At 43.9% G+C, this 18,267-nt stretch overlaps 1 protein-coding gene across 5 annotated transcripts in view; it reads right to left on the bottom strand.

Moving 5' to 3' along the window:
• Window positions 1–18,267, bottom strand: part of grip2b (glutamate receptor interacting protein 2b) — a 97,851-nt gene that overhangs the window by 5,328 nt on the left and 74,256 nt on the right. For all 5 annotated transcript variants that reach the window (XM_030375648.1, XM_030375650.1, XM_030375649.1 and 2 more), the window contains exons 10-21: window positions 16,705–16,860; window positions 15,750–15,902; window positions 15,248–15,434; window positions 13,300–13,445; window positions 12,199–12,279; window positions 8,721–8,784; window positions 7,857–8,002; window positions 6,335–6,479; window positions 3,290–3,429; window positions 2,535–2,735; window positions 635–788; window positions 221–335 (exon numbers count right to left, since the gene is read on the bottom strand). In XM_030375648.1, coding sequence (XP_030231508.1) covers window positions 221–335; window positions 635–788; window positions 2,535–2,735; window positions 3,290–3,429; window positions 6,335–6,479; window positions 7,857–8,002; window positions 8,721–8,784; window positions 12,199–12,279; window positions 13,300–13,445; window positions 15,248–15,434; window positions 15,750–15,902; window positions 16,705–16,860 — 1,688 coding nt within the window. The remainder of the gene's footprint in view (window positions 1–220; window positions 336–634; window positions 789–2,534; window positions 2,736–3,289; window positions 3,430–6,334; window positions 6,480–7,856; window positions 8,003–8,720; window positions 8,785–12,198; window positions 12,280–13,299; window positions 13,446–15,247; window positions 15,435–15,749; window positions 15,903–16,704; window positions 16,861–18,267) is intronic.

Here is an 18,267-nt window from a genome sequence, read left to right as displayed (position 1 = left end):
CTGTGAACTGTCTAACCCCTCACTCTCTGTACTGTCTAAACCCTACCTGTCCGTGTACTGTCCAACCCCTACCTGTCTGTGTACGGTGTCCTACCTGTCTGTGTACTGTCCAACCCCTACCTGTCTGTGTGCTGTCTAACCCCTACCTGTCTGTATGCTGTCTAACCCCTACCTGTCTGTGTACTGTCTAACCCCTACCTGTCTGTGTAAGGTCTCCTACCTCTATCTCTCGGAGGAGTTCTGATTGGCCGCAGGTCTCCAGGTCCTCCAGAGCCTGACACCAGAAACTGTCCTCTGGGTCCAGAAGAACGCCGTCTGGCTGCTGGCTGTTGTAGCTGGACACACACACACACACACACACACACACACACACACACACACACACACACACACACACACACACACACACACACACACACACACACACACACACACACACACACACAGAGCACACACATGCACATACACCATCACACACAGCACACATATACACATTCATAATTGATGGCCTTTTTGCATACTCTTCATTAAAAATGAATGAAACTAATATAGACTAAACACACACACACTCACACAAATACAACCCCCTCTCCCCCCATCTCTCTTTCTCTCTCTTTCTCTCTCTTTCTCCTACCCTGGTCCCTTGTCCCAATCGTCCTCGCTGAATCCTCCGTCGCTGAAGGGGTAGTTCTTCCTGCGGCCAGCAGGGGGCGGGCTGCCGGGCTGTCTGGCGCAGCGCCACTCATGAGGGTGCAGAGCAAGACCTGCCGCCTGCTGGCTGTATGTACCTGCAGCGTGGGAATGCTCATTAATGTCTCGAACCGGTGAACCCAAAGGGCCCTATCTTGCATCCGGCGCAATTGACTTGTGTCGTTGCTAGTTTGCAACTGGCGCAGAGCGTTCTTCCTGCGCCACGCGTCGGTAAATTAGGGAATGATCTTGCGCCCCAAGGGGCGGTTCGGCGAGAGGAGGCCTATTCTGGCGCAAACTTTCCCTGGGGCTATTTTGCAGTTTCAGAAACCACTTGCACCACAAACCAGGCAATACCTGGTTTAAAGTCAGTGGCACGTTGTTCAGACGCTATTTTAAGGGCGCATGCATAATGTTGCTTGTGCACCTCGCGCATACACTTTGCTTCTCTCATCTACCTAGCCACACATTCTTGGTAAATTATTTGGGAAAGAACAGCTGATACAGCGGTGATAAGTTGTACTTTAAATCAATGCATCTGCAAACAGCGTACAGCAAACACATATTTTCTTGACACAGACATCGTGTACATGCCAATAACTTTTAGGATTGATGAGTATTTGATCGTGAGCAAACATTGTTTTACCGCGGGTGAGTGTTAAAAAGAGTGAATGAATGCGGGCGCGCGTGTGTGCGTCCATCTGTTTAAACACTCAAACTAAACACGTAACGCATAAACAGTCCATGGCAATGTATATTAACGGGGGGACACATGCATATTAGGAACACAAGTCGATAACGATAATGAATACAATACTGATAAGAAACGATAAATTTATAATGTATTGCGTATATCATTAAATAGAACTACAGTTACTGCATATCATATGTGTTTTAAGTTGTGGAAGAAAACCTTATTTCATGTGTGAATTAGGCCATATTATTTTGCAATAAACTGAGCCATTTGAAGTTTAAAATGCATGTGCATCCATCTCATCGGAGACTGCAGACGCGCTGTCAAAATATCAACTCGTCAGATTCAAATGCGCTCATGGCTCTTAAAGGGGATGGGAGCCGGCACTCTCATCGGGGTAATTAAGCTACCTCAGACCAATCCTTTTTAGATTTGCGCACAAAGCTACTTGCACTTGGCGCTTATCTTGCGTTTTAGACCGTTAAAATAGGGCCCAAAATATTGTTTTCTTTTGTTTGAACCATGTTAATATGTCTTTTATGATCTTTAAGATAGTAGTCTGTGCCATTTTGTCACTGTGTCTAAAATACTAGGATAATTTTTTAGTTTTTAAATGCTGCTCTGCTTCGATCTTTTTGTGACATTGAAACGTGCCTTTTCCGTTGCACTTTGACCTCACGACGGCACAGCACCATCAAGAGGTTACGCTGAGGCTCCGTTTGGGCAGTGGGTGAACTTATCGGACAGTTACCGTGCGTTCACACCAGAAGCGAATGCACAGCGTGAGTACATATAAAGTCATGCTGAATCACTTGCGTGAGAAAAGTTTGCGTTTTGCGTGAGCAACTTCGCCTCGAGTAACGGGAGTAGAATAATTGGGTGTTAATCACACCTCTATACTACAAAGTTGTGTGGCACATTTAATCCTAAGACATTGCTCCATATAGCGCTCATAATCAAAAATGCATGCTACTAATCTTCAATAAAGTATTCTAAAGTTGAAGTGGGTCATAACCATGGTGAAAACATGTCAACTTCCGAGAACTCTTGCCGCATTTCTTCTCCTAAATCTCAGTGTTTCGAATTGGGGTTCTATTACACTTTAATGACAATGCTTGGGTGACCTTTGACCTTTACGTGTGTGTCCTACCCTGGCTGCCGTAGCCGGCGTCCAGCCCGGAGCCGTCCCAGGACTCCAGGGCGGAGTCCACACTGGGGATGGTGGTGGAGTAGAGCTCTGACAGCTGATTGGTCTGCTGGCTGTCTGTCAAATCGTCCTCAGGGTCACTGAGGTCGTTCTCCATGGACTCTTCCCCCTCCTCCCCCTCCTCCCCCTTCCTCTCCTCTCCGTCTGGGAAACGTAGGGAGCGTGTTCATATTTATAGATCCTACATCTACGTGGAATCATTGAGCAGAAGCTTTTACCTGATGAAACTCACCGGCAAGGCAGATTCAAAGAGTTAAAAGGGACTGTACAGTCGATATCAGAGTAGCTCTTAGGCGGAAAGATGCTTGTACGGAGAATAACTTTTATTCTGTCAAATCAATCATACAAAAGTACATAAATCCAATTGGGATGAGAATCACATTCACGTCCATATTTGACCTAGATCCAGAACAGGTGCTCCTTACTGATTCTTGTAGGAATATATATAAATATATATATATATATATATATATATATATATATATATACATATATATATATATACATATGTACTTTTGTTGGATTGTGGTGACTAAATAAAAGTATAAATATATATATATATATATATATATATATATATATATATATATATATATATATATATATATATATATATATATTCCTACAAGAATCAGTAAGGAGCACCTGTTCTGGATCTAGGTCAAATATGGACATGAATGTGAGTGTTGTGAACTCACTGTCCAGCTGTTTCTTGATCTTCAAGGTGACCGTCTCCCCGGCCATCTGCAGCAGGTGGATGGCCTCGCTCAGCGGCTTCCCCTTCAGACTCACACTGTTGATGGCCAGGATACGATCTCCCACATGGATAGCCCCCGTCCTGCACACACACACACACACACGCACGCACGCACGCACAAACATACATACACACATGTAATGAAACATACCACAGTTATCCATTCACTTGTGTGAATCACATATAATACCACCATTGTGTTTGTGTGTGTCTGAGTGTGTGTGTGGGCGTCCATGCATGTATAGGCAGGGGCTTGCTCGGCACATGGTGTAAGGAACATCCTGTACTTTGTTTTGATGCCTTTGTTGGACTGGTTGCTAGGTTCATGCTAACCAGCAGAACACCAGCGTCATCTTCACGGGCGACGGGCCCGATGCTTCTCTGGGAGGATGCTAACCAGGTTAAAAACCACAGCAGTCAACCCGGTTTGCAGCCAACCCTAGACTAACTAAACGAAAGGTCTAGTTTGGGTGCTATGTAAACCCCTTTGTTTTGTTGAACAAATGCGTTGAGGAACTTGCCAACTGGGTTAAAGTTTACTCGTAATCTTATCATCAATCACACTCACTTCCCCCCGACACGCACACACACACACACAACTGCATAACTGTCATGCACACCACAGACATGCACGCACTTATACACCTACATGCCCAGGCACACACGCACACACACACAAACACACACCTGCATAACTGCCATGCACACCACAGACATGCACGCACACTTACACTACTGCTTTCCCAGTCAAACACGCACACGCATAAACGCACGCACGCACACACACACACACACACACACACACACACACACACACACACACACACACCTAATGGGCCAAACACAGACACATACACTACAGCATGCATGTACTTGATGAAAAATGTACTGGTGACACTGCTGATAGCAACAACATTTGGCACTGTGGTCTGTGAGTCAATGTTTGTGTGAGCATTTTGTGTGTCCTTGTAATTTTCCTATAACAGTTGTCCCAAGCTCTCGCTCTCTCTCTCTCTCTCTCTCTCTCTCTCTCTCTCTCTCTCTCTCTCTCTCTCTCTCTCTCTCTCTCTCTCTCTCTCTCTCTCTCTCTCTCTCTCACCCTATCCCTCTCCCTCTCTCCTCTCTCTCTAATCCAGTAATGGACTGACATTGGATTAAACTGTGTTATAAAATGTATCTACATGCAGAAAAACTTAGAATCTGTGGGCAAGTGTTATCACTTGAATGAGCAGATGTACTAGCAGTTGTTAGCATTTTGCATTGTATTGTTTTGTTAGTATTCCTAAGCAGTTATTCTATTTAAAGAGAAACATTAAATTCAACTATCACACTTAATGTGTCCAATGTTAACAAACGTGGATTATGAGTAGTTTTCATACTCCTCATTTGAATTTGATATATTTTCAGGTGTGTAATTAATATACTTTGAGGCGAGTATCAGACATGTTTGGAGGCATGTATTTGATAAATACATTTGTCCCCCTAATCAGGCCAAAGTAATGAAGCCGCCGTCGCCCTAGATATTAGAGTGGGGATAATCCTAATGCTGTGCTTGGGCTCAGTGTAAAGCCTCATCACATGGCTTATATCCCTCCACCATGTGTGGGAAGCCAGGTGGAGGGAGACCTGCAATAGCACAGTGGCTAGATGCTCTATTAATACTACTGGTGTTTGGTTCGACTGAATGTGCCTGTTAAAACGTTCAACTAACTTGTCATGGTTGTAACTTGGCCTTTGTATAGCTGAGCAGATAGCTCAGATAGCAGTTAGCATAAGGCCCATGTTACATCTCTTCTGATATGCTGAGCTGGCTCTTAGCATAATGCTAAAGTTCTATCTCTTCTTGTTGGTTATTGACAACTGGCTTGAGACGACTGCTGTCTTGCTTCTAATTAGAGCAAACATGCTTGATGCTGTTCTTGCGACACTTGTGATCGGTCAAACAGGCGTGATACTTATGTGGCAGCACCTGGGGTTGGTCAAACAGGCCCGCCATTTTTGTTAGAACACCTGGGATTGGTGAAACATTGATGCTATTTCTGGAACAATAGCTCCTTGCCACTATTTGCGATAGGCGAGGCCTGACCTTTAGAGCAGCTGCAATGCTACAGATCTTGCACACTGCTCCATAAAACACCAACACCCAACTAAGGAATGTTGGCCGAACAATACAACATTGACTGATGCCAATTCAACATATTCACTAAGAAAGCTTTGCCCCTTTACTCAACAGATAGGTTAATGTTGGGGCTGTGGGGTCTGTGGGGACTGTGTGTAGTGAGGAATGGAGGACGAAGAGTGGGAGCAGCGAGGAGGTAGAGAGCATGGAGGGCACCTGATGAGAGGACGAAGATTAGTTGAAGAGAGCTTGAAGAGCGGGTGAAGAGAGGATGAAGAGCGGATAAAGAGAGGATAAAGAGCGGATGAAGAGAGGATGAGGAGAGGAGGAAGAGTGGATGAAGATAGGATGAAGAGCGGATGAAGAGAGGATGAGGAGAGGAGGAAGAGTGGATGAAGAGAGGATGAAGAGAGGATGAAGAGAGGATGAAGAGCGGATGAAGAGAGGATAAAGAGAGGATGAAGAGCGGATGAAGAGAGGAGGAGGAGAGGAGGAAGAGCGGATGAAGAGAGGATGAAGAGAGGATGAAGAGCGGATGACGAGAGTATGAAGAAAGGATGAAGAGCAGGTGAAGAGAGGATGAAGAGAGGATGAATAGCGGATGAAGGGCTGGTGAGGAGAAGATGAAGAGCGGATGGAGAGAGGCTAAAGAAAGATCGTCTAGTGGCTCCAGATTGAAGCCCAGTCTAAAATGAGTGTGAGAGTGTGTGTGTGTGTTTATGTGCGCGTGTGTGTGTGTGTGTGTGTGCGTGCGTGCGTGCGTGCGTGCGTGCGTGTGAGTGTGTAGGTATGTGTGTGTGTGTGAGTGTGTGCTAGGGTGTGTGTGAGTGTGTTTGTGTGTGTGTATGTGTGCTAGTGTATGTGTACCTCTCGGCCAGGCCCCTCCTGGTCAGACCAGAGATGGTGATGGGGTCAAAGGGCTCCTCGGTGCCTGAGATGGTGATGCCCAGAGGCCCTCCATACCGCTTCAGCTCCACCGTGTACACGATGCTGCCCGACGTCTCCTGCTCATCTGGCAGCACACACAAACACACGGAAAACTCCTTAATACAGTAGTTTAACATCCATCTATTGTATGTTAAACTACTGTATTAGGTGTCTTGAAGAACACAAACATGTAATAATACACAGAGTAGGACATACTTAACGCAAACACATAAATACCCAGTACCGTACGTATTTTTCTGGGACATACATTTGTACACAGTCATGCATAAAAACACATTACACTGTTATTGTCATGTCATTGCTACATTATAATAATAGGAACTGCCTGACGTCGACATAGCAGAAATATACTGTGATGTACACACACATACCTATCCAAGACCACTCTTTTTTCAGAAAGTAGGTCATGAAAGAAACGTTGGATATGGTTTCCATGACAACAGGCATCCCAGTGCTGTGTCACCATGAATCATTGCAAGTCTCCACAGAGGTGCCTGTGAGTGTGTGTTTGTGTTTTTCTGAGATATCCTTAGGAAACACTGCCCCCCAGTGGTCGTATGGGGTGTTGAAAACTGATTATATTTCACCTCCAGGTGTGTTGTTGATTCGCCATGACAAGCCGTTATATAACTCTCCAGCTACGTCAACCCAAGTGACCTGTAGTAACCGGTAGGTTAGAGCACCCATCATAACATCTTCCAATAGTAGCTTCTTAAGTCGCCAATTAAAACATAAAATAAATCATCATGAAAATGGATTGCAACATTGCAGTCCATAGCATCATCAAAACATGGTGCGATACCTTGAGGTTGCTGAAAGCCTCTTCCAAAAAAGCAAAAAAATGATATGATGCAATGCTCCGGGGAGGGAGTTTGAGGTCATGGCTAACAAGGTACTCCACAGAGAAAAGTCAAGCAATCTACGAAGCGATCAAACTACTTTTTGGGAACACTCTGAATAACTATTATAAAAACATCAACAGACATCTGCACGGAAGGCTTTTCCCCGAGCAGAATCTGTTTCTGCTTTGCTTCCAACGGGATTTGGCCAGATTGAAGCCAGCTCCTGCTCTCGTCAACAAGTTTCGGAATTACACATGGCTGCGCCAATATTGGGAAATCAAGGTGCTTCCAGGCCAAAGACTGATGAATATCTGGATGGTCTCACAAAACTAGGCGTTTTCATTACTCAATAAGTAGTGGTTACACGCCCTGTTAGTACAAAACACACACACACACACACACACACACACACACACACACACACACACACACACACACACACACACACACACAGAACAGCCGGGGGGGAAGTGCGGTGAACAGGCATGTTTGTGGGTGTTTTGAAGTATAAAACAAACACACACACACACACACACACACACACACATACACACACACACACACAGACACTCCCTGGGTGCAGGCTCCGGCGGCTGTACCTGAGTTGTCCTCGTCCTTGCGTATCTTGAGCTTTACGAGGTCCTCGCACTGCTGCAGGATATGCTCCGCCTCCTCCCGGGAGCAGCTCTCCAGCCGCACGCTGTCGATGGCCAGCAGCTTGTCCCCGGGCTCCAGGGTACCCGTCCTATAGGGGGACACAGGGTTATAGAGCAACCTTCACACGGGACACCTCTCACAGTGTGTGTCCTACTGGGGGACACAGGGCTGAACAGTGCCCTTCACACGGGACACCTCTCACAGTGTGTGTCCTGCTGGGGGGACACAGGGTTATAGAGCACCCTTCACACGGGACACCTTTCACAGTGTGTGTCCTACTGGGGGGACACAGGGCTGAACAGTGCCCTTCACACGGGACACCTCTCACAGCGTGTGTCCTACTGGGGGACACAGGCTTATTCAATAAAACAAGCTTTTGCAAAACATATCCTGCCAATAAAATTAATTGTCAATTTAGTTGAATTGGAGAGAGGGTGAGGAAAGGGGGGTGAGGGATAGGGGAGGTAGAGTGGGTGAGCAAGAGAGGGGTGGGATTTTACGGAGGAAGAGAGAGAGAGAGGGGGAGAGCGATACCAACACATTTAACATGGCCAATATTGTTATCTTTCTTTTGTTGGATTTTTAAACTGCTTTGGCAATGCACATCGTATTGTCCATGCCAGGGAAGCTCTATTGAATTTGATTTAATAGACAAAGAGGAAGAATGAACGAGAGAGTGAGAGAGAGAGAGAGAGAGAGAGAGAGAGAAAGAGAGAGAGAGAGAGAGAGAGAGAGAGAGAGAGAGAGAGAGAGAGTTTAGTAAAAAATAACATCGTAACCATAGTAGGATAGAGTAGAGCAGATACCTGTGAGCCATGCTGGCCTTCTTGATGTCAGAGATGATGAGGGGCTCTCCTGGCTTCTTACTGGCTGAAGAGGCAATGACATCACCATAAGCAACAACAACAATTCCGATCATTGTTTATAAACTTAGAAACATATGTTTTTCGTAAGGAAGCGTAACATTCAACATTCATACTATCCCACCAGTTAAAACTCTGTAGTGACTCTCCTGGTAGAAGGACCCGCAAAATATCACTTTGCTTTCACACTAAACCTGCCTTTTTGTGTCATTTTAATATTTATAATATTTCTACTTATCTTATAATATTTATAATATTTCTACTTTCTATTTATCAGAGTCTAATTCCTGTTTGGGATTCATACATTATCTTATCTCATCTTTCATGTTTGGATTTCAGATTTATGTCCAATTAGGTAGATGGTAAATGGACTGCATGTGAGGCGCTTTTCAGACCAGCGGCCACTCAAACTGCTTCATAATTATTCAATAAATTCAATAATGCTTTTGTTTGGATCTAGTAGATGTCAAGCCAAGATACTTTAATTTTGGTCCTGATAATTCATCCTCTTCCGAAGGCAGCCTTTGAATGTGTAAAATTTGTCCCTGTATAGATTGGATAACCTTAATAAATTACATGAATGTTGAGATGTTCCCTCTTTTCAGCTTTTAAATGCACTCAAAAACCATTAAATTGTTTAAAATAATCTCAAAGTATCATCCTTGCTTTTACACCTCTGAATAACAAGCGCAGTGCTGTCATTATCTCTACAGCGACCAAATTAACTGCCTCTCTGTGCAGTCGACAATTCACCAACCCATATATTAATGCAGCGTTTTGGACAGCCCGTGGCACGAATGAAGCGCTCCTCTATGCTCACACAGGTGAACGTTATCATCAGATAGTTGTTAAGTAGACCTTCCCCCCTCTCCCAATCAGACTCCCGACAGTCTCTGAGGTATGGCTCCTTGTTGTGTTATTATGATACAAATGATCATAAACATTCTGATTATAATGGAGACGATATTTTTCATGTCTTACAGGTAATGTTACTCAACAATCGAGAAGGAGGGTGACCGCTTTGGTCAACCTCCTTGAGTTATGGCTGGGATTTGCTTTCTGCTCTACTCAACACAGCTAACTGAATGATTTCCTAATTTATTCTATGAGGAATTTATTTCATTTAAATTCATTATTTCATTAATTGTGTGTGGGCTGATCCTTCTGGATGCGAGTTGATTCATCAGTTTGTGCTTTTTGTTTGTCTTCATGTCTTTCGTGTTTGAGCGTGTCTTAAACCAACTGCATGGTGAGTTACTTTCAGAAAGACCTCACCTTAGTACTAACGATAATAATGAAAGCTGTTGAATGATTGAGCTGGTTAATGACTAAGAATTTGAAATGTGATTCTGCTTAATGTAGCAGGAATTTTTTGTTGGAGCAGGATTAAATGTTGTAAATCGATCATTCGTTATATTTATTTTTATTGAATCATTAAACCTGAATGTTGAGCTGTTTCAAAGCATCGATAAAGTGCTGGTCTACATCTCAGCGGCCATTCTTCAATTTATGTATAATTTTGGGATCAGAAAAGTATCTGTACAATAATTAAATTAAGTGTTACAATGAATATTTCCGAAGGTGGATTTTTTTTTTGCATAATAGAAAAGTGTAAAGAAAATGTGTATCGTGCAATCGTCACAATCCTCATTTAATTGGAGCCCCAGTGTGATGGACTTGGAAACATCTAGTGGTGAGGGTGCAAAGTGCAACCAACTGAATACTCCCACCAGCCCATAGCCATTTAGACAGAGGGTTAGTCCAGCCATCCCTTTCAAAGACTACGGGGGCCTCTACTGGCCTGCTTGTGTCAATGCCTACGACTGCCTCGAGAAGTCAAGTAATGAGTATCCCTGATGGATTAATTAATCTTACAAATGTTCTTTGGTCTGTAGGACTACAGGTCATAGTTTTGACGAAAGGTAATTTAACATATAATTCATGGAGCTGAATAGGACTTATTATGCCGTGAATTATTTTTTGTGAGAAAATAACAAATTGTAGTCGCACCATGAAAATTTGACTGCTATACCCTGTGAATAAATCAAATAGACCAATTCAGAATATGGTATCTATCTTTGTCATACATATCAAACACTACATGTAAGACAAGGCAGGGCTAAATAATATCATACGTGCTTGAAATTGGAGCCGAAATGAGGTTCGCAGAAATAGTGGGCTCGGTGGAAGAGGACAGGCTCCCTATTCAGATATAAGGGGTCTCTGTCAGGTTACAAGTCACCGTTATTTTCATCGGATTACACACTAATTAAAACATACTTTGGAAAATTACATATTCCACTTCTGCAAGTCTGTTTTGCTAGATGGCACTTGATAATACACAATGCACCATCAACAATATACTGGTCCACATTTGAGCTTGTAGAAAATTCTTAGACCAAGCAACTTTCTCTTGATTTTTTCCTAGAAATGCAGACTTTATTTCTCTGATTTGCTGGGTTTGTAGAGGATTTTATTTGAGTTGCAGGAATGTCACTTTGATTTGTCCTTGGGATAAAATCGGAATGATTTGGAAACTTGGTTCTGAAGCAATGACATGTCATTGTTCCTTCAATATTGGACTTCCTGAGTCTTTGGGGCGTGTGCGTGTAACTTTTTATTTAGATACTGCTTGAAATGCTGTACTATACGCTGTTATATTTATTATATTGCACTGTCCCGGACCGTGGTGTATACAATACATTACCCAACCCTTATTTAACTGAAGGGCTATGGACGTGCCGCATAACGGATCCTCAGTCAACTACCAAAGACATCCACTAGGGGACGCCATGTTACTACTACTCATTACGAAAAGAGGGTGTTTGGGTTTTTGTCGATGGAATGTTTCCAACGAAAATCCCCCTGATGAGATAATGGATTTGAGTGAATTCAACAAATATAAATGATACCATAAAAGTTTGTTCTGGTTGTTTGAAGATAGTTTTTAAGGCAAAAATACGACAGTTTTCCATGAGTGTGTGTACCACGTTCGGTCAACCTGTTCATAGTATTGCTCCATAACTTAAAATGCTACCCTTCTTAAAGGGTCTCTCTACTCTGAGCGCATGCTTTTATTTCTTTGGATGGTATACATGGATGACAATATTCGGCTGTTTGTGTGGTTTATGAAAATAACATGCTGACTGAACTGAATCATATTAATAGACTTCTGATGCTGTCTGACTATCCTAAGTATGGCTCTGCATTTACAAAAAAAAAAGTTTTTGTCAGGAATCTGTTTCCATCTTTCAAAGTAAGAGCCTGCAGATGTTGGCAGGATGGGTTGAAATGTTAATGTTTTATGGTTGTATATATAGCCAACTGTGTGTGTGTGTGTGTGTGTGTGTGTGTGTGTGTGTGTGTGTGTGTGTGTGTATCTGTATGTGCGTGCGCGCGCGCGTGGTGTATGGTGTTTTACCACTTATTGTGAGGCCCAGCTCCACTCCTCTTTTCTTGGGTAGCTTAACATGGAAAGTACCGCTGCTAGGCACCACAGACTCTATACAAACAAACACACATTTACATACACACATTATATATACAAAGTGATATATGGACAGACACAGGAGAAACATTCTGTTATACTTATTGCTTTGTACTTAGTTTTGATGCCGCTCATGCAAACACAGCGGTAGCCTAATCCCTTCAAATAAATGGTTTTGTTTTATTTGCTTTTAAAACTAATTCTGCTAGTGCCTACATTTTACCCCATCATTTCTGCGGTAAAACTAATCTTGGTTCATTGGATGTTTCCACCCATTGCGATTTAACTCCCAACTTTGTTCCTTTATTTTCTTGTATTTAATTTAAGCCTCGGGTTTAGTTTAGCTTCATGTAGCTGACAGCCAGGGCTCCAGTGTGATGGCAGCATCTACTTAACATCAGGCCCCCAACTGAGAGACGTATAGTAAGACTTAGCATTAGCATGTCAACCCATCACCACAAGCATAACCTTTAGAGCCATCATTAGCACCTAAGTACTGGTATAGCCAGTAGATCTTGCATTAGCAACTAACTTACTGTATGTCCATTTGGAGCTAATATTAGCACGTCACTAATGGTATAGCATTGATAAATCCGCTAGTAAAATGATTGGAGTTAGCATGAGCAAATCTCCACAAGCATAGCACGTTGAGCAGGCATTAGCATTAGAAGGTACTGTCCCTTGTGATGGCACAAGTAGCTTGTAAGGACTAATCACCCTCACACATGAGGATAAAATAGGAGCACCAAAATGGCAGCCTTTTAATAATCAGTATTGCTCTGCTTCTGGTTGTTTTGATTGTTTTTGATTTTTTTTCAACTCTTTCTTTCTCTTGCTCTGGGGGTCTTTCTCATTCTCTCACTCTCTTGTTAAACCAAACTAAAACAGTTGAACATGTTTACTATTTCTCTTTCTCAGAAGGAAAGGTGGGTTGAAGACAAGGGAAAAAGAGGAAGTCGACATTTAAAAAAAAAAGAATAGTGTTGGAAGAGAACAGTTGAGAATTTCCCATTTTGTTTGAAAAGCAACTCCCACCTGCCACGTCAAACTCTATCTCCAGGGCCACCCGATTGGTCAGTGCCGCGTCTCGGAGCAGCTGATTGGCTTCCTCCAACGTTCCGTCCTCTGTTGCAATCCCATTGATTGACAGGAGGCGGTCCCCCACCTGTAGGAGGCCACACCTACCGGAAGTGCAACCATGGTACTCGTTAGTCACCAAAAGACAACAAAAGTTGGTCTTGTGTGGTTAAAAGGCCCCTTGTTCGACTGGCAGGTAACATTACATGTGTCCACCCAGATGTATGATTGGGAGATCAATCCATCATACATCTGGGTGGAACCTCCCGCTCCTGATGTCACAAAGGTAAATCTAATGTACATCTCTATAGGGTGAATTGGGGCCTTTTAATAATGTTTGTACTATAGTTAATATCTTTCCATTACATTCATTAAGACATGTATTTTCTGAAAGATATCACCACAGGTTACTTATTTCTCCTTTGATTATTCTTGTTCATACGCAACACACGCGCACACACACACACACACACACACACACACACACACACACACACACACACACACACACACACACACACACACACACTGATCTAATCTAAACTGGCATACTCTGACATGCACGTTTCTTTTGCCACTGAGTAAACTACGTGTGTGTGTTTTTGTTCCAAATTAAACACACACACACACACACTCACACACACACACACACACACACACACACACACACACCCTTATACACATACCAATTATGCAGCTCATTGCTCAGCAACAAGTCTTAATCTTACACACACACACACACACACACACACACACACACACACACACACACACACACACACACACACACACACACACACACACACACACACACACACACACCTCCACTTCAGTGTGAGTTAATGGGTTGATGGGGCTGCATTAATGTCTTGTCAGACTTCATCATTATGATCTGTAGATGAAGTGGACCTCTCTCTCTCTCTCTGTCTTTCTGTCTCTCTGGTTCTCTCTATCGCACTCTCTCTCCCTCTGTCTGTCTGTCGCTCCCTCTCTCTCTCTTTTTCCATCTCTTTCTTACTATATTCCTCTCCGTCTCCAATCACTCTCTCTCGCTATCCGTCTATCCTGCAGTGTTAATACACTAAGCAGCACCTCTTTTCAGAACAACTGTGTCTGAGTGAGTTTAAAGAGCAGTATCTGGTATTTGGGGAAGCCAGGGTAAGTGTGTGTGCGCGTGCGGATGGGGGGGTTCTGGAAGAGTTAAGGGGCTTATTTAAATTCCATCAGGAGGCTGCTCACCTCCCCCCCCCACCCTACACCATCGTGTGGGAGAAACTAATTAGCGTTGTTAGCGTGGGCACTAATGGAGGACAGAGTGCAGCTGCAGGCTACAGAGACACAGCACTTAGCACCGCGGCTAACACTATGAGACCGACACACAAACACACGCACGCACGCACACACACACACACACACACACACACACACACACACACACACACACACACACACACACACACACACACACACAAACACTTTGGACCACGGCTAAAGCAGTGAAACACATACACATGCGTGCAGAGACACATGCACACTTACAACATACATGCACTCTTCATTATATTACACACAGAAAAAACAGATGCATCCTACACATCATTCTCGTTAGGACACAGATTGCCCACACACACTTCCCATTACATTATACGCAGCACACAAACACACATTCACACACAAACACCTGCACACACACAAACACCTGCACATAGCTGGTTTAATTGTCCTTGTATAATTCACAAGGATAAGATAACCATCAGAGCTCTGTCAATATTCTCCCTGCGGTGTCGTTCATTGTGTGAGTGTGTGTGTGTGTGTGTGTGTTTGTGTGTGTGCGTACATTTGTGTGTCAATAGAGTATGAGTGCGTCTGCACCTGTGTGTGTGTGTGTGTGTGAGGTTGTGTGTACCTCTCCGCGGGGCTGTCTGGCTCTATGAAGCGTATGAGCGGGGGGGCCGAGAGCGTTTCCGTAGCGAAGATGCCCCCCTGCAGCTGGACCCCGAAGCCGTTGAGGGGGTCCCCCATCAGGACCACCTCCCCCGTCTCCACGTGGACCACCTGCCCCCCCGGGCCCACCGAGCTGGAGGCCAGGGACACTGGAGGGGGAGAGGGAGGGGGAGAACATGGGAGATGAATAGAGAGAGACACACACACATATTCACACACACACACACACACACACACACACACACACACACACACACACACACACACACACACACACACACACTGTACAATTTTATGAATAAATGAATTCGTAAAAATAGCAGTACTACTAATACTTATATGAGTACCTTTAATATCAGTTGTTTATGTTTCATATACATAACTTAGAAAACAATACTATGCATCACATCATTATAAGGTAGAAATAATCCTTATAATAGGGTTTGAGTGAGCGTTGGGCTTACAGGAGCTCTTGTGCTCCTTCTTCCTCTGTCGTCGTTTCAGCAGCGAGTTTCGGGGGCTCATGGGAACTGTGGTCCTGGGCAGTGTGCTGGAGCTCTGACTGCTCGGGCCGGACGTGGAGGTCGAGCTTGGAGAGAAACTAGCAGAGACCAGAGCTAGAGAGAGAGAGAGAGAGAGAGAGGGAGAGGGAGAGAGGGAGATAGAGGGAAGGAGGAGAGAGAGAGAATAACAGTGGGATATTGGGAGAGGGAGAGGCTGTTGAAAATTATGAAAATACTTTGATGAACAGCACCGTTTGTGGAACCAGGACATTATTAATATATGCCTAAACCGCTGAATGAGTAAAAATAGCCTTTCATCAAAGCATATCAATAGACAGCTGCAGAAATAAGACATCACTGATGGAAAAAATGTGAAAGATAAGATGTAGAGCTATCATATAAATTCACCCTTTCACTGTGTTGTGTTGATGCCGTGGTTATGCTATGTCTGTATGCTTTCCCTTTCATAAGATTAGTCAGATTTGGATGCCACTGTTTGGATGCCACTGTTCACTGTTGTTAGCTTCCTAATGCTAAAGGTGATCTCTTTTAGCATTAGTATGCTCGCTCACAGCTTTATCCAGTGATCTTTGTATCTCGATTTCGTTGGAGATCTGATGGTACACATAATGACATCCTCATGACAATATCCTCATGACATAATCATGCCGTAACAATGACACCCTTGCAATTTTGTCGTCCACGTGGTCTCATGTCCTCATGTCCTCATTAAGACATATTACCGTCAACGTTATGATGTCATCATGCGCTTATCATGACATCATCATGACAGCATGGCACCATCAGGAATCATTATGTCATGGCCACAACATCATAATGCCTTCATCAGGACCTGACGACCCTGCCTTCGTTATGTCGTCATTGTGACATCATTATGACGTCAAGCAGTGATTACATTTGCAGTAGTCCAGGCTGCTGATGGTGTTGTTGTTGGAGGCGGTCCAGCACTTGTGGAGGGCGGAGCTTGTGTTACAGAGGGTGGAGTTGGGGGTTTGGCCGAAGGTCAGACAGGCATCCCAGGAGTGGGGGTGGTCCGACTTTTGGACCTTCACTAAAACACAAACACATGCACACAAACACACACACACACACACACACACACACACACACACACACACACACACACACACACACACACACACACACACACAAGCACACATGAACACACACACACACACACACACACACGCACACACACACACACACACACACACACACACACACACGATGTAAGCAGATGTGTTTTCGTTTTTTACTAATCCTGGAGTAATAGAGTGCGAAGTCCCGCCCCTTCCGGTAGACAAAAGAAAACAGAAAATAAATGGGTTTCAATGGAGAGAAAGTAATTATTTTCTGGTCCCATTCTTTACATGCCCCGGTGGACCGTTTATTGTGCAGTGGTTCAGTTAAGGGCTGTAGAGAAAACACAATGAGAAAGACTACATGTCTCGTATGTGACGTCACGCTCCCTGCGACTGGCGTGGACAGACTGACATTCTCCCCATCGGCTTAACTGAAACTCTCCACGTGCCCCGACTCATAATGGTTTTCACCTCTTTCAATGCTTCTATCCTCCCTTTGGAGAAAAGCGGTGAAGTGGAGCAGGGAGATCGCCATGTCTGTACCGGAGTTCCAAGTGCGGGTGGTGACGTATATCATTCGCGTCAAGCGCAGCGAAGAGCTGTAGTTCACAACTCGGCTAGTTTTCTTTGCATGAAAAATTATCATTTAAATCCACAAACAACATATGTGTAATCCAGCGCATATAATGACTGGGTCCAGAAAGTAATTACTTTCTCTCCATTGAAAATCATTCATATTTTACGATCTCATAGGTCCATGGGGTCTACCGTAAGGGGCGAAACTTCGCCACTCTCTATACAAGTAAAAGTTAAATATAAACTTACAATCCCGATCTGTGAGTCATTGATGATCAATTAAAATCCACAGACACACACATTTCTTCATAACCACATAAATGAATCAGACAGTAAATGTATTCATTAATTAATAATTTATCATCTTTCTGTGGCAATGAAGGGGAGGAGAAGAGAAGTTGAGAGGGGGGTGAAATGAGACTGAAAGGAAGACAGGACAGGATAAAGGAGGAAGAGCTGGAAGCTATTTTTGCTTTAAAGAGACCACAACTACCTGTCATCCTCTTCTCGCTCTCGGTTTTCTCTCTCACTCTCTCTCTCTCTCTCCTCCTTTCTCTCTTTCATCCATCCTTTTCAGACTAGCAGCTCCAAACCCGCCTTAACATTTTCCCTTCCTCAATCCCTTCCTCTACCTCCTCCTCCTCCTCCTCCCTCTCTCCTCAGTTCGACACTGCACTCTTATCCACTCACACGTTCTAATTTCCCTCCCCCCCCTCTCTCTCTCTCTCTCTCTCTCTCTCTCTCTCTCTCTCTCTCTCTCTCTCTCTGTCTCTCTCTCTCTCTCTCTCTCTCTCTCTCTC

This window comes from Gadus morhua, chromosome 13, assembly GCF_902167405.1.
Source record: "Gadus morhua chromosome 13, gadMor3.0, whole genome shotgun sequence".
NCBI classification, from domain to species: domain Eukaryota; kingdom Metazoa; phylum Chordata; class Actinopteri; order Gadiformes; family Gadidae; genus Gadus; species Gadus morhua.
Note: the sequence above shows the minus strand (reverse complement) of the source record. Positions and strands in the feature narration are given on the sequence as shown.